The 15381-nt window shown below is 44.0% G+C and overlaps 2 protein-coding genes and 1 pseudogene across 2 annotated transcripts in view; all 3 read right to left on the reverse strand.

The window, feature by feature from the left end:
* The window catches only part of LOC146560295 (transient receptor potential cation channel subfamily V member 1-like), an 87779-nt gene that overhangs the window by 34316 nt on the left and 38082 nt on the right, over window positions 1–15381 (reverse strand). The gene's annotated exons all lie outside the window — the stretch shown is intronic.
* LOC146560300 (transposon TX1 uncharacterized 149 kDa protein) lies at window positions 2238–5183 on the reverse strand. The gene has a single exon (XM_085245175.1). It carries the CDS (start codon window positions 5181–5183, stop codon window positions 2238–2240), a length of 2946 nt encoding a protein of 981 aa, XP_085101301.1.
* On the reverse strand, window positions 7208–7961 carry LOC146560301 (uncharacterized; annotated as a pseudogene).

The following is a 15381-nucleotide window of genomic DNA, read 5'->3' on the forward strand; positions in this document are numbered from 1 at the left end:
CAGTCAGTTAGTTTAAAATCTCTAACCATCCCCTGTAATAAGAGTGACGTCTTGTCCACTTTAAAATCTTGCCTGGCTCGTTTCCTATCCTTTCTACTTAGGACACAGTTAAAATCCCCCCCCCCAAATACTAAAGGCACCTTTCCCAACAAATGGGGCTGCAGCTCCTCTAAAAGGTCATATCTTTCATGTTTATCATTAAACCCATAGACATTCAGGAGGTTAAAATCCTTGTCCATATAACTCAAATTAACTACAAGTGCTCTTCCTTCTCTCACCACAGTGCTCCCCTTTACCAGCACAAAGGGGTTTTTAACCAAAACGGCTACTCCATCATTCTTATTTCCATTTGATCCACTCCATATTGATGGTTGTGGCCACATGTCCTGCCACTGGTTATAAGCTTTTAAAAAGGGTATTGCACATTCCTGAAGTAAGATCACATCTGACGTTACAGTATTTAGAAAGGATAACACACTCTGGGCTCTCATTTTGGTCCTAACACTTCTAACATTTATAGTTGAGAAGGTAAGAGCCATAAGGAGTAAGACAAAGGGCAAACTAAACATTTTTAAGTTAAGGGGAGGTAATTCTCCTCAGGGAAAAGACTCAGCCCAGGTTTCAAGGATCCTAACGTCAATTTATTTCTCGTGAACAGAGCTCTTCCTTCACCTCACACGGTTCTGGAGGGAGGGCTGGTGCTCTATTCCCTTTACGGACTCTAGGAGACAGCCTCTGCTGCAGCGCTGCATTAACCATACGATCTTTGGGGGTTGACTGCAAAACTATGTTAAGAAAGGAGACCTCATTTGGCGAGGTAGAGGGGAAGACCCTCTCTGACGGTACTTCAAGTCTTCCCCTCTTTCCTGAAACAATTGTCCCGGAGGACAGTTCTGCCGCAGTTCTCTTTGCCAGCTGGGTATCAGGGGGGGACTGATCTTGGGCGCTATCGCTTGAAGTATTTCCACCTCCTTGTGTTCTACTTTCGACCTGTCCGCCCTCCTCCTCCTCTGAGGTTTCTGGTCGGACAGGCCCTCCATGCTCCTCCCCATTTCCCGCCTCCCCCTGTTCCTCTCCTCCACTCACAGGTTTTGGCGCCAAAATCAAATTTTCAGGCCCAGCTGCGTCAATCAAGTCTTCCTCATTACCTATTTCATTCAGGTTTTGCTCTCCAATCAAGCTTGTCCTCTTAAGTTTGTTTGCAAATGACCTAGGGCAATTTCTAAAGAGATGCCCCTCTCCTCCACACAAATTACACTTACGGTCATTTCTACACTCAGAATACGTATGTCCTCTTTCCTTACATTTCCCACAAATGATTTCCTCACATGCTTCCACCAGATGCCCATGCTCCCCACACCTCCGACAGAGCTTTGGCTGCCCCTGGTAGTGAATGTAGCCTCTATTGTCCCCCAAGACTATCATAGATGGGAGATGTTTCAGGCCCCGAAACCCATGGGGGTCTTCCCATTGCTGTATGGGGACCTTCCATGCACAGTTCCAGATTCCGTCCACATCCCTCACCTTCATAGCCTGCCCTTTCACCGTGCAGTATCTTCCCAGCCACACGCAGATGTCTTGAGCACTAACAGTTTCATTAAACATTCTAACAATCACCGTTTTCAAGGTGTTGTCAGTCAGTTTCTCAACAATAAATTCTTCAAATTGCGGTTTCACATTCTCATACCTTATCCAGAAATCCTCCAGATAAACGCTTGAGCAAAAGCTCACGTCAAAACCTTTGTTGAATGGGAGGGTCAGGATACAATTCAGGTCATTTGGTGAAAACCCCAACACCTGTTGAATCAATTTCCTGGAAAAATCCAATCTGGACATCTTTGGCAACTCTCCTTCATTTCTAATTAAGCTAAATCGCACACTGTGGTGCCTCCGCATGCCGGCATGGTAGGCCGCCATGGTGGAGGCACCACAAAACTAACAAAAGCCTTTAAAAAAGACAAGACAAGGCACAAACAGAGAATATTTTCAAAAAGGGCAAATAGTAACAACACTTACCTTCAAAGTGAGGGGAATCCCAAAGTATTTTCGTAATTCTTTTAGTAGACCAAGCACCCAAAGGAGACGATCGCAGTCTTAGCCCCTGCCGAGAAAACAAGTGTAAACTGATAAGAACTTTTTTTTTTCCTTCGAAATTTTTTTTATTGACACTCAAACATAAAAACCAAACACAATCATCTCATTCAATTCTCAATCCCACCCAGTTTAAAAGTTACTTTTTAATTCCCTTCCCCTTTTCCCGTTTCGTTAAAACGTTCAATGGAGCCATCCCGTCCCTTCCCAAGCTGCTGGTGCTCAGAGGGGATCCTCGCCACCTTGCTCCTTCCCACCTGCCTCTCCCGGAGAGCCAGGCCGCTGCTGCTTTGACCTTCCTGTATGAGACTCCGACTCCTCCGTCCGAATGGCACAGAGGCGATTCTTCTTTGTGGCTGAAGAGTAAAAGAGACGGGTACTCTAAGATCTACTGGTATAAGTTTTCTCTGTCTTAAATAGCTACCCAACCAAAATCTAACCCACGCCTGTGTTTGGGGGTTGCTACTACGGCCCGTAGCCTGTCTCATGTGGCTGCTCGTATAGAGGCTTCCCACAAACAAATACAAGTCTGGGACTCCCTTTCCTCCATCCTCCTTCATCTTCTTCATTATCTCCCTTCTGAGTCTTTCCCATTTAGAACTCCATAGGAAGTAGAATATGGCCCGTTCCAGTTCTAGCAGCACATTTCTGGGTAGCAGAAAAACTGCGCTAACTAGTAGAAGCAAGGGTAAAATCACTGCCTTAATGACTAACACCTTCCCCTCAAAAGTCAGCGTTCTCAGTCCCCAGAATCCCAGTCGTTGCTTTACTTTCCCTATAATTTCAGGCCAATTTGTCTTACCTCCTCCTTCCTTGTCAAATCTAATCCCTAAAATCCTCTGGTCATTTTGTGCCACGTTCATCTCAAGTCCAGTCAGCTCAGTAGTCCCCCATGGTCCATAAAATCGTGCCTGAGTCTTACTCTTGTTGAGCTTGGAAGCTGAGGCCTTCCCAAACCAGTCAGTAGCCTCAAAGGTCCTCTTCACCGATGGATGGTCTGTACATAAAATGTTAATATCATCCATGTACAGAACGCACTTTGCTGTTTGTCCACCACTCCCAGGTATTTCCATCCCCTTTATTCCTTTATCTTTCCTCAAGATCTGTGCCAGTGGTTCTATACAAATGACATATAGTAGTGCAGACAAAGGGCATCCCTGACGGACACCACAGTGTACCCCCACCTCACTGGTCAGGGTCCCATTGACAACAATTCTACTCCCGATCCCATTATATAGCAGCTTCACCCAAGAAATAAGTCGTTCTGGAAAGCCCATTTTCTGCAGCACTCTAAAGAGATACTGATGTGATATTCGGTCAAAAGCTTTCTCAAAATCCAAATTCAAGACGATTAATCGCTTGTTTCTATCCCTTGAAAAACAAATGGTATCCCTGATCAATACGAGGCTGTCTGCGATCTTCCTGCCCTTTACAGCGCAGGCTTGGTCCGGGTGAATTATCTGACTTAAAACCGGTCGTATCTGTGCTGCTAAGAGCTTACTAAATAGCTTGCAATCGCAATTTAGGAGCGTAATTGGTCTCCAATTTCTCAAATCAGTCTTATCTTTGCCTTTGTGAATAAGCGTGACTAAACCTATTCTAAAACTGTCAGGCAATCTGTCCAATTTGCTAAAATCTGTAAACACTGAAAGTAGGTCCGCAGCCAAAATGTCCCAAAAGGTCAGATAAAATTCAATCGACAGTCCATCTATCCCAGGGGACTTCCCACCTTTAAAACTCTTAAGACACTGGTTGAGCTCGGACAATGTAAAAGCTTGCCCTAGAATACCACTAGCCTCAACAGTCTTATCAATAAACTCCAAGGTTTGTGTAATGACTTCTCCGTCCACATTTTTCTCCCCATACAACTCTTTGTAATAATCTTCAATCACCTGCATGATATCCCCGGTATTCTCAACTTTTTGTCCAGCTTTGTTCCTTAATTGAGAAACAACACCAGGTTTACTCATAATTTTTTTTTTAAAAAATCTTGTACATTTTTCACCTTCTTCTCTCTCTTTCTCTCTACTTCTTAAAATGACTCCCTTACTTTTTGTGTCCACAATCACCTGCATTTCCCTTTTGACCTCTTTAATTTCTTCATTAAATTCAATCCCCCATTGATTTAAGAGATAGTACCTCTGTAGTCGTTTCTGCAACCCCCTCATGCGTCTGTCCTCCGCGGCCTTCTTCTTTTTTCCGGCCTGTTTAAAAAATAACTGTGTCCTTCCCTTCACCATTTCCCACCACAAAGCCCGTGTTTCATAAAGGTCCTGGAGGGTCTGCCATTCACTATACCGCTCCCTGTACTGGCTGACCAGATTCTGGTCCTCCAGCAAGGAGCAGTTAAGTCTCCACACTCCTCTCCCCATCGTCACACCCGAAACAAATGAGATAGTAGTGGACAGAATCATGTGATCAGAAAAGAAGACAGGCATCAATCTAGCCTCAGTTGGTGAAACGTCTCTCACAAACAAGTAGTCAATTCGAGAGGCCCTAGCGCCATCCCCACTAAACCAGGTATAGCCCTCCTCCCTGGGGTGCACTGCTGCAAAACAGTCTGTTAGTTTAAAATCTCTAACCATCCCCTGCAATAAGAGTGACGTCTTATCGACCTTAAAATCTTGTCTGGCTCGTTTCCTGTCTTTCCTGCTTAAAACACAGTTAAAATCCCCCCCAAACACTAAAGGCACCCTCCCCAACAAGTGGGGCTGCAGTGCCTCTAGGAGATCATATCTCTCGTGTTTATCATTAGACCCATAAACGTTCAAGAGGTTAAAATCCTTTTCCATATATTTCAAATTGACTAAAAGCGCTCTTCCTTCTCTCACCACAGTGCTCCCCTTTACCAGCACGAGGGTTTTTTTAACCAAGACGGCCACTCCATCATTTTTATTCCCGTTTGATCCACTCCATATTGACGATTGCGGCCACATATCCTGCCACTGATTATATGCTTTTAAGAAAGGTATTGCACATTCCTGAATTAAAATCACATCTGACGTTACACTATTCAGAAAGGATAACACACTTTGGGCTCTCACTTTGGTCCTAACACTTCTAACATTTATAGATGAGAAGGTCAGAGCCATAAGGAGTAAAACAAGAGGCAAGCTAGTCATTATAAAACTAAAGGGAGTTTGTTCTCCTCAAAAGGCTCAACCCAAGCTTCGGGAGTCGTAACATCAATTTATTTCCCGTGAGCAGAGCTCTTCCTTCACCTCACATGGTTCACGAGGGAGGACTGTCGCTCTATTCCCTTTACAGACTCTAGGTGACGGCCTTTGTCGCAAAGCTGCATTCGCCATACGATCCTTGGGAGTTGACTGTAAAACTATATTAAGGAAGGAAACCTCGTTTGGCGAGTCAGAGGGGAAGACCCTGGAGTCCTCGCCAGAGGAACTCTCTGACGGTGTTTCAAGCCTACCCCTCTTCCCTGAAACAATTGTCCCGGAAGACAATTCTGCTGCAGTCCTCTTTGCCAACTGGGTGTCGGGGGAGGGGTGATCTTGGGCATTGTCACTTGCACCGCTTTCCCCTTCTTGAGCTCCATTCTCCACCTGCCCGCCCATCCCCTCCTCTGAGGTTTCTGGTTGGGCCGGCCTTCCATGCTCCTCCCCATTTCCCGCCTCTCCCTGTTCCTCACCTCCATTCACGGGTTCTGGCGGCAAGTTCAAATTATCGGGCCCAGCTGCATCAATCAAGACAACCTCATTGCCTATTGCACTCAGGTTTTGCTCGTTAATCAGGTTTTTCCCCTTAAGTTTATTTGCAAATGACCTCGGGCAGTCCCTGAAGAGATGACCTTCTCCTCCACACAGATTGCACTTATGGTCATTTTTGCATTCAGCATACGTATGCCCTCTTTCCTTACATTTCCCACAAATGATTTCCTCGCACGCCTCTACCAGATGCCCATGCTCCCCACACCTCCGGCAGAGCTTTGGTTGCCCCTGGTAATGAATGTAGCCTCTATTGTCCCCCAAGACTATCATGGATGGGAGGTGTTTCAGGCCCCGGAACCCATGGGAGTCTTCCCATTGCTGTATGGGGACCTTCCATGCACAGTTCCATATTCCATCCACATCCCTCACCTTCCTCGCCTGGCCCTTCACCGTGCAGTATCTCCCCAGCCACACACAAATATCTTGAGCATTAACCGTTTCATTAAACATTCTGACAATCACCGTTTTCAAGGTATTGTCCGTCAGTTTCTCAACATTGAAAATTTCAAATTGTGGTCTCACATTCTCGTACCTCATCCAAAACTCCTCCAACAATGCACTTGAGCAAAAACTTACGTCAAAACCCCTGTTGAAAGGGAGAGTCAGGATACAGTTCAGGTCATTTGGTGAAAACCCCAACACCTGTTGAATCATCTTCCTGGAAAAATCCAATCTGGACATCTTTGGCAATTCTCCAACATTTTCAGTTAAGCTAAAACGCACACTGTGGTGCCTCCGCAAGCTGGCATAAGCCGCCATGACGGAGGCACCACAAAACCAACCAATGCCCCTGGTACAATCAAGCACAAAAAGCCAACAATGGAATGCTTCCGAACAAAGCAATTAATATTAGCACCTACCTTCAAAATGGAGGGAATACCCAGGTTTTCGCTGACCAGACACCCAATGGAGAGGATCGCAGTCCTAGCCTAAGACCGAGAATCAAGTGCGAACTGATAAGAACAGATTTTTTTTCTTTCGAAAAATTTTATTGGCACTCAGACATAAATCAAAACATCGTCATCTCATTTGGTTCACAATCCCACCCCATTTAAAAGGATTACTTCTTTTTATTGCCTCCCTTCACCCCCTTAAAATACAGACTAATAAAATTCAAAAGGTTAAAATAAACCATCCCATCCTTTTACAAACTCCTGGTGCTCAGAGGGGATCCTCACCACCTTGCTCCTTCCCACCAACCTCTCCCGGAGAGTCAGGCCGCTGCTGCTTTGACCTTTCTATGTGCGGTACCGACTCCTCCATCCGAATGGGCACAGAGGCGATTCTTCTTTGTGGCTGCTCTCTCAGCTTGATGTTTGTAGCACATATCTCTTTTATTGTTGCTGTTGCCATTCGGAGAGCAGCCACGGGGGGGATCTGCATGTGCTTGCTTACCAGCAAGTTTCTGGAGGTCCAGATGGCGTCCTTTATAGCAGCGAGGGCAAGCCACTGCTTTTCAAGGCCTTTTCTTTGTGCCTTCCCTTCTTGGCTCACCCCATAGAGAACTAGATTGGCTGACAGGACCTCCCTTGCTGGTAAGTACGGGAATCGTGAGGAGCCGGCCAAGTCCCACAGGTCTACAGCAGCACTGCACTCCCAGAGTAAGTGCCTCACCGTCTCAGGTGCGCCACAACCCGGTCGGGGACACATTTCCGTTGCAGACATTCCTCTGGAGTGCATGACGGCCCTGACTGGGAGAATCTCATGAGCCACCATCCAGGATATATCCTGGAGCCTGTTTGAAAGGATGGGATGATTCACCAGACGCCACATTTCTGTGGCCTCTCCGATAGAGAGGCCTCTGACTGGTATCACATCTCCCCGCTCCTGCACAACAGAAATGAGAGAGCGATGTTTCGTTAAAATGTCCAGGCCCTGGTTTTCCAATTTAAAAGAGGTTAAAAAGGATTTCAGCTCCCCATAGGCCACAGGGGTATAAAAGGAGACGGGGACTCTAAGATCTACTGGTATGAGTTTCTTTTGTCTTAGGTAGCTACCTAACCAAAATCTGACCCATCCCCCTGTGTTTGGGGGATTACTATTAGACCCGGTAGCCTGTCTCATGTGGCTACTTGTATAGAGGCTACCCATGAATAAATACAGATCTGGGACTCCCTTGCCTCCATCCTCCTTTAACTTCTTCATTACCTTTCTTTTAAGCCTCTCCCATTTGGAGCCCCATAAAAAATAAAAGATGGCTCGTTCTAGTTCTAGCAATACATTTTTAGGTGGTAAAAAGACTGCGCTAACTAAAAGAAGCAAGGGTAAAATCACTGCCTTAATGACCAAAACCTTCCCCCCAAGAGTCAGCGTTCTCAGTCCCCAAAAAACCAGTCGTTGCTTCACTTTTCCTGTAATTCCCGGCCAATTAGCCTCTCCTCCACCATTCTTATCAAATCTAACCCCTAAAATTTTTTGGTCAGTCTGTATCACGTCTATCTCAAGTCCAGTCAGTTCTGTAGTCCCCCATGGCCCGTAAAATTGTGCCTGAGTCTTGCCCCTATTAAGTTGGGAGGCAGAAGCCCTTCCAAACCAGTCCGAGACTTCAAAGGTCCTCCTCACCGAAGGTAGGTCTGTACATAGGATGTTAATATCGTCCATGTACAGGACGCATTTTGCCGCCTGCCCCCCACTCCCAGGTATTTCCATCCCTTTTATATTCTTATCCTTCCTCAAAATCTGTGCCAAGGGTTCTATACAAATAACATATAAGAGAGCAGACAAAGGGCATCCCTGCCGTACACCACAGTTTACCTTAACTGCACTCGTCAGGGACCCATTCATAACAAATCTACTCTCTATTTCTTTGTATAATAGCTTAACCCAGGAGATAAGGCGTTCTGGAAAGCCCATCTTCTGTAACACCTTAAAAAGGTACCGATGTGATATTCTATCAAATGCTTTTTCGAAGTCCAGATTCAAAACAATCAATCGCTTGTTTCTGTCTCTCTCAAAGCAAATCTTATCTCTAATCAACAAAAGGCTATCCGCGATCTTCCTGCCCTTTACAGCACATGCTTGGTCCTGGTGGATTATCTGACTAAGAACCGGTCTTATCCTTACTGCTAAAAGCTTACTAAATAACTTACAATCACAATTTAAAAGCGTGATCGGTCTCCAGTTTTCCAAAACAGTCTCATCTTTTCCTTTATGAATGAGTGTGACTAGACCCATTCTAAAACTCTCAGGCATCTTATCTAATTCACTAAATTCTGTAAAAACTGAGAGTAGATCCGCGGCTAAAATGTCCCAAAATGTCAAATAGAACTCAATCGGCAGTCCATCCAACCCGGGGGACTTTCCAGTCTTAAAACTCTTAAGACACTGCCTTAAATCAGCTGCAGTAAAAGCTTGTCCTAGCGTATCACTGGACTCGACAGTCTTATCAATATACTCCAGGATTTGTGCAATGACTCGTTCATCCACACTTTTCTCCCCATACAGGTCTTCGTAGTATTCTTCAATCACTTTAATTATTCCTTCGGTATTCCCCACTTTTCCTCCAGCTCTGTTTCTTAACTGAGAGACAGAGCCAGGTTTGCTCATAATTTTTTTTAAAAAGTATCTCGTACATTTTTCTCCATCCTCTCTCACTTTCTCTCTACTTCTTAATATAACTCCCTTACTTTTGTCGTTTGCTATTCCCTGCATTTCTTTTTTTACCTCTCTGATTTCTTCATAAAAGTCCAACCCCCACCGATTTAAGAGATGATACCTCTGTAGTCGTTTCTGTAATCCTCTCATACACCTGTCTTTCGCAGCCTTCTTCTTTTTCCCTGCTTGTTTGAAAAAGGACTGAGTCCTGTCCTTCACCATTTCCCACCACGAGGCACGTGTTACATACAAGTCCTGGAGAGTCTGCCATTCAGTATACCTCTCCTTATACTGTCTAACCAGGTCCTGGTCCTCCAGCAGGGAGCAGTTAAGTCTCCACACTCCTCTCCCCATTGTTATACCTAGTCCAAGGGAAATTTTAACGGTTAGCATCAGGTGGTCAGAGAAAAAGACAGGCATCAAAGTGGCCTCAGTTGGTGAAACGTCTCTAACAAAAAAATAATCGATCCTGGAGGCCCTATCGCCAGCTCCACTAAACCAGGTAAAACCCTCTTCCTTGGGATGAACCGCTGAAAAACAATCTGTTAATTTAAAATCTCTAACCAAACCCTGTAGTAGGAGTGACGTCTTGTCAATCTTAAAATCTCGTCTAGCTTTTCTCCTATCTTTCCTGTTTAAAACACAATTAAAATCCCCCCCACACACTAAAGGCGCCCTCCCCAGCAAGTGGGGCTGCAATGCCTCTAATAAATCATATCTCTCATGTTTATCATTTGGGCCATAAATATTCAAGAGATTTAATTCCTTTTCCATATAAGTAAGATTGACTAGGAGTGCTCTTCCTTCACTCACTACGGTACTTCCTTTCACCAAGACAAGTGGGTTTTTTATCAGTATGGCTACACCATCGTTTTTATTCCCGTTTGATCCACTCCATATTGACATTTGCGGCCACATGTCCTGCCACTGATTGTATACGTTTAAGAAGGGTATGGCACATTCCTGAAGTAAGATAACGTCTGTCGTTACACTATTCAGAAAGGACAAGATACTTTGGGCTCTTACTTTGGACCTAACACTCCTAACATTTATAGATGAGAAGTAAAAACAGTAGCGAACCAGTCATTTTAAAGCTAAAAGAAGTTTATTCTCTCCACGGCTCAACCCAAGAAGTCGAGGGGTCATACCATCAATTAATTTAATTAATTGATTTAATTCAATTAAACTGATAAGAACAGTTTTTTTCCTTTTTTTATTTGCTTTCCAAAACATTTCCATACTTTACATTCACATTTCACATTTCTCATACATCTTAACATACTACTTTCCAAATCCTTGTCATACCTTCATTTCTTTACACCTAAATAAACATTCTACAGAAAGAAAAGAGAAGTTGATCAACAAGAAAATCCCACAAAATGAAAGACCAGAAACCGAAGAAACAATCGCGTTTCTATTATCTCGCTCCTTATCACTTACCACCTTTTTCTTGGTGGTTTTAAAAAGGTGATTTTCCACCTATCCTTAATTGTATCACTTCCCCACTTTTCTAATTCGTGCCAGTATATACTTTCAAATTCTTTCTCTATTGCCTTAACTGTTCCTATCTCTCCCCATTTATACACTCCAGTTATATGTCCCTGCCTTGCTTTCCATAATTTAAGTTTTACAATTGATATCAGCATACAAATTATTTTGTTTTGTTCTTTCCCCACTCCTTTAACCCCAAACGAAGTGATTTCATCATATGTCACATTCTCCAAGCACTTATAACTCTTTTTCACCCCATCCCACACCTTTTTTGCATATTCACATCCCCATAATACATGTTCAATTGTTTCATCTTCCGTACAGTTTTTCCTTGGACAAACTTTTTGCTTCCCCAAATTATGGGCATACATCGTGACCCTGACTGGTAGCCTTCTATGCAAGTGCAACCAATTAAAATCTTTAAGCCCGTTCTTAAAACTCTTGTCCTGGGCCCGTACCCACACTTCAGAGCTCACCATTACTGGATTGACATTGAGTTTCTGTACCAGTTTCCTATATAGTAACTTGTGATTTATCACTGTATCCTCATCTTTACATTCCGTATATCTCCTCCCCCACTTTACCATTCGCTGGAAGTACTCCGGCCTAGTCTCCGCTTTAGGGCCTTTATTATCCCACCCTATTAGAAACCGGTATGGTATGGACAGCCAAAACCATATCAGGATTTGGCATTTGTGTATATATGTCTTTTTCAGGAGTATACATACATTGCTATAGAATATTGCATCCAGCTTCAGAGGAACGTTTGGCACATCCCTCCCTCCATCTGCTATTTCCTGATGCATTAGCGCCCTTTTCACATATTCATAGCCCCCCCATATGAAATTAAATATTCCCCCCATTAGTTGAGCTCTATACTTCTGTGGCATCGGAAAGACGTAGGCCAAATGTAGCAGCTTTGGCAATACATCGGCCTTTACAACCAACACTTTCCCTGAAACGGAGAGTTTTCTTGTCTTCCATAATCCCAGATTTTTTTTCGACTGCAGTCATCTTCTTTTTCCAATTACACAATGCATCCCCCTCCCCGTTCCCAAAAGAAATCCCTAATACATCCATAGGGCCTTCACACAACATAAAATCACAGATCTTGTCCTTCCTCCCCTCCCACTTCCCAAGGTATTTGTACCTAGTCTTCTCCTTGTTTATTCTCGATCCAGTTGCTTTTTCATAATCATATAGGATGTCTATCACTCCCCTTAAGCTTTCATCATCTGCCAAGTATAATATTGTATCATCCGCGTATTGTGATATTTTTAAGCTCTCACCCCGGGGCAGCGTTATCCCTTTAACAACGTGGCTCCCCTCCTCCTCCTAGACCCAGCCCCTCCATAACCTTCCACAAAAAAGCGTGGTCTACTCTATCGAAAGCTTTCTGCTGATCCAGGCTAACACATATTGCAGCAATGTTTCTCTCCTTTACATATGTAAAGTGTGTGAATGTGTGTGTGTGAATGGGTGGATGACAGGTTGTGTAAAGCGCTTTGGGGTCCTTAAGGACTAGAAAAGCGCTATACAAATACAGGCCATTTACCATTTACCATATGTGAGTACATCCCTGTGTAGATGTAAGTTCCATGTGATTTGCCTCCCCTGTACCCCACAAGTTTGGTCCATTTCCACTATGTGTGACATGACTCCTGCTAGCCTATTTGCCAGAACCTTACTCAGTACTTTAAAGTCCACGCACAGCATAGTTAGTGGCCTGTAATTATCTAGTTGGTTCGGGTTTCCTTTCTTAAACAGAATAGTCACCACTCCCGTTTTCATGCTTTCCGGCATCTCTCCTCCCTCCATGATTTCCTTAAAAACCTCCAAAAGTTGGATCGCCACCATATCCCAGAACGCCACGTAAAATTCTTTTGTTAGGCCGTCTGTTACGTTTCGGTGTTGTCAGTGTGTTGTTTTTGGCGTGACTGTTATGTGTTTCCTGTTTTACTTTGAAAGTCTGTGTTATCTTAGTGTTTTCAGTTTACGTTTCCCTGTCTCGTCAGTTCTGAGTTGCCCCAGCTGTGTTTCCCTCTTGTTGTCCATTTTCCTGATTGCTCCCTCTAGGTATTTAAACCCTGTGTTTCAGTGTGTCATGGTCACGATCTCCCCCATGTTGTAAATAGTTTGGTGTTTTGTTGTAAATAAATAGTTTGTTGTAAATAGCTGTAAATAGATTTGTCGATACTTTCGTTTTGGGATTTTGGTGGTGAGCTTTAGTGGGGGGTTTTTTGTGTGTTTTTCTTTCTTTATTTTTACTTTTTTCGTGTTGCACTCTGGTTGCCTAGGCCGGGGTGTAACACCGTCTATACCGGGCACCTTATTGGCCTTCATTGCCGTTACCACATTATACACCTCCCCTACTGTCAATTCCCCCCCCAGCTTGCCATTTTCTTCTTCAGGTAGCCTTCTCCTTAGCGATCTTATAAAAACCTCCCCCTTCCCCTCATCCAAGCTCTCCTTTGTAAACAATTTTCCATAATATTCTTCCACCGTTTTTAACAAATCATCTTTCCCCCTTATCACCTTTCCATCCCTCTCCAGTTCCGTTATAACCCCCCTCTTATCCCTAGTCTTCATTTTGCTAAAAAAGTATGAGGAGCATTTCTCATTCTCCTCATACTCTTCCTGTTTTAATTTATATATTACGGCCCTCGCTTTCCTCTCAAGTAATTCCTCCTGTCTCATTTTTAAATTTTCCAAGTACCCTTCCTTTTTAATTTCCCTTCCCCTATTTTCCATAACATAGATTATTTCTATTTCTTTTTGTATTGTGTCGAACTCTTTCTTTCAGACTTTTGCCCTCTCTGTACAATATTCGACCGTAAACTTTTTGATTTTTTTCTTCATGTCCTCCCACCAAACCACGTTGTTACTGTATAAGCTTTTCATCTCGGCCCATATCGGGAAGATTTTCATGAAGCCTTCCCTATAGGCTTTCTCTGCGAGGACGTCGTTGTTAAACTTCCAATACCCTTTTCCAAAGTCTGGCCCTACTATCTCTAGCTCCACATCAACTGCTTGATGATCTGTGAAGAGGGCCGGCATTGTTTTTCCCTCTATTATTTTGCACTTTTTTCCTACTAAAATGTAATCTAACCTACTCTTCACCCCCCTTGTGTTCTTCCAAGTATACCCCACTTGCTTTCCCAGTAACTTCCCCATTACGTCAATTAATCCATATTTCTTAATGAAGGTCCTAAAGGGGAAAGGAGCAATTAAAATCCCCTCCCACAATAATATCTTTCCTAGTCAAAAAACAAGTATCCATTTTTTGGAAAAGGTCCTTACGTAGCCCATGCTCCACCTGTGCATATACATTTATTATCCGGCATTGAGTCCCATTTTTATCGATATCCACCACCATTACCCTTCCTTGTATTACAGTAAAGCTCTCAATTATCCGAATATCCTTATCCCCACATAACACCCCAACTCCAGTCCCATGTACCCCCCCAATGCTCCAAGAAGCTTCCCCTCCCCTCCATTCCTCAGTAAACAAAGCAACATCCCTCTCATCTCTCAGATGAGCTTCCTGGACCAAACAAACATCGAAATTGTAGCTCAATAAAAATTCATAAACAATTTTTCTCTTTTGGGCACTTTTTAGCCCCCTAACATTCAGGGTAATTATCCGTATTTCCCCCATACCATAAACAAAAGGCAAGTGGAGCACTAAGGGCAAATAAATAAATAAAGAGAAAAAAAATTACAATGAGTCTCTTGGTATATTTTACCTCCTCTCTTGGATTCTCTAACTATCCATATTGACGTGTAACAAAAGGTCTTTTATGAAAGAGTCCTCTGACTTTTCTTCGCTCTCGCCTTCCTCTTCCATATCTCCATCGCTTGTCACATCACTTAGAGGGGTATGCATGCACTCAGTCTGTGTTCCCCTCAACACATACCCCTCCACATTCCCACCTTCCTCCAAAACCTCCTCCCTAACATCCTGATCTCTTAGCTTACCATCTTCAGAGGAAGCGGCTGGACTCACCTTTCTCCTCCTTTTAGCAGACTTTCTCCGTGGTTTTCCGACCACTTCCCAACATTTTTGGGGATCCTCCCCCTGCTGTACTTTCTCGCCATCTTGCTCAAGACTCCTCTCTCCCTTCTCCTCACGTCGCACCATCCCCTCCTCCACACTTTCCACTTTGTCCTCGTTAGCCTGATTTCCAGCAGCTGGTAGCGGCTCCTGTGGCCTTGCTCCTACACCAGAGTCTATTTCCTCTTCGCTACGTTCTTCCCCAATAAGTCCAGTCTTTACCACGGCTGAATAAGGCTGTGGCTTAGTACAATCTCTCGCCATGTGTGCATCCGAGTCACATAAGTGACATCTTCTGGGCTCCTTGCAGTCCCTCGTAAAAATGTCCAAGCTTGCCGCAACTCCTACACCTCACCTGGTCGCATTGTTCCGCATTATGTCCAACACTCCCGCATTTCCTACATGCTTGAGGCTGCCCTGCGTAAA

This window comes from Mchenga conophoros, linkage group LG14 (genome assembly GCF_057382185.1).
Source record: "Mchenga conophoros isolate Kocher_MC1m ecotype Shallow Benthic linkage group LG14, M_conophoros_male_GT1.1, whole genome shotgun sequence".
NCBI lineage: Eukaryota > Metazoa > Chordata > Actinopteri > Cichliformes > Cichlidae > Mchenga > Mchenga conophoros.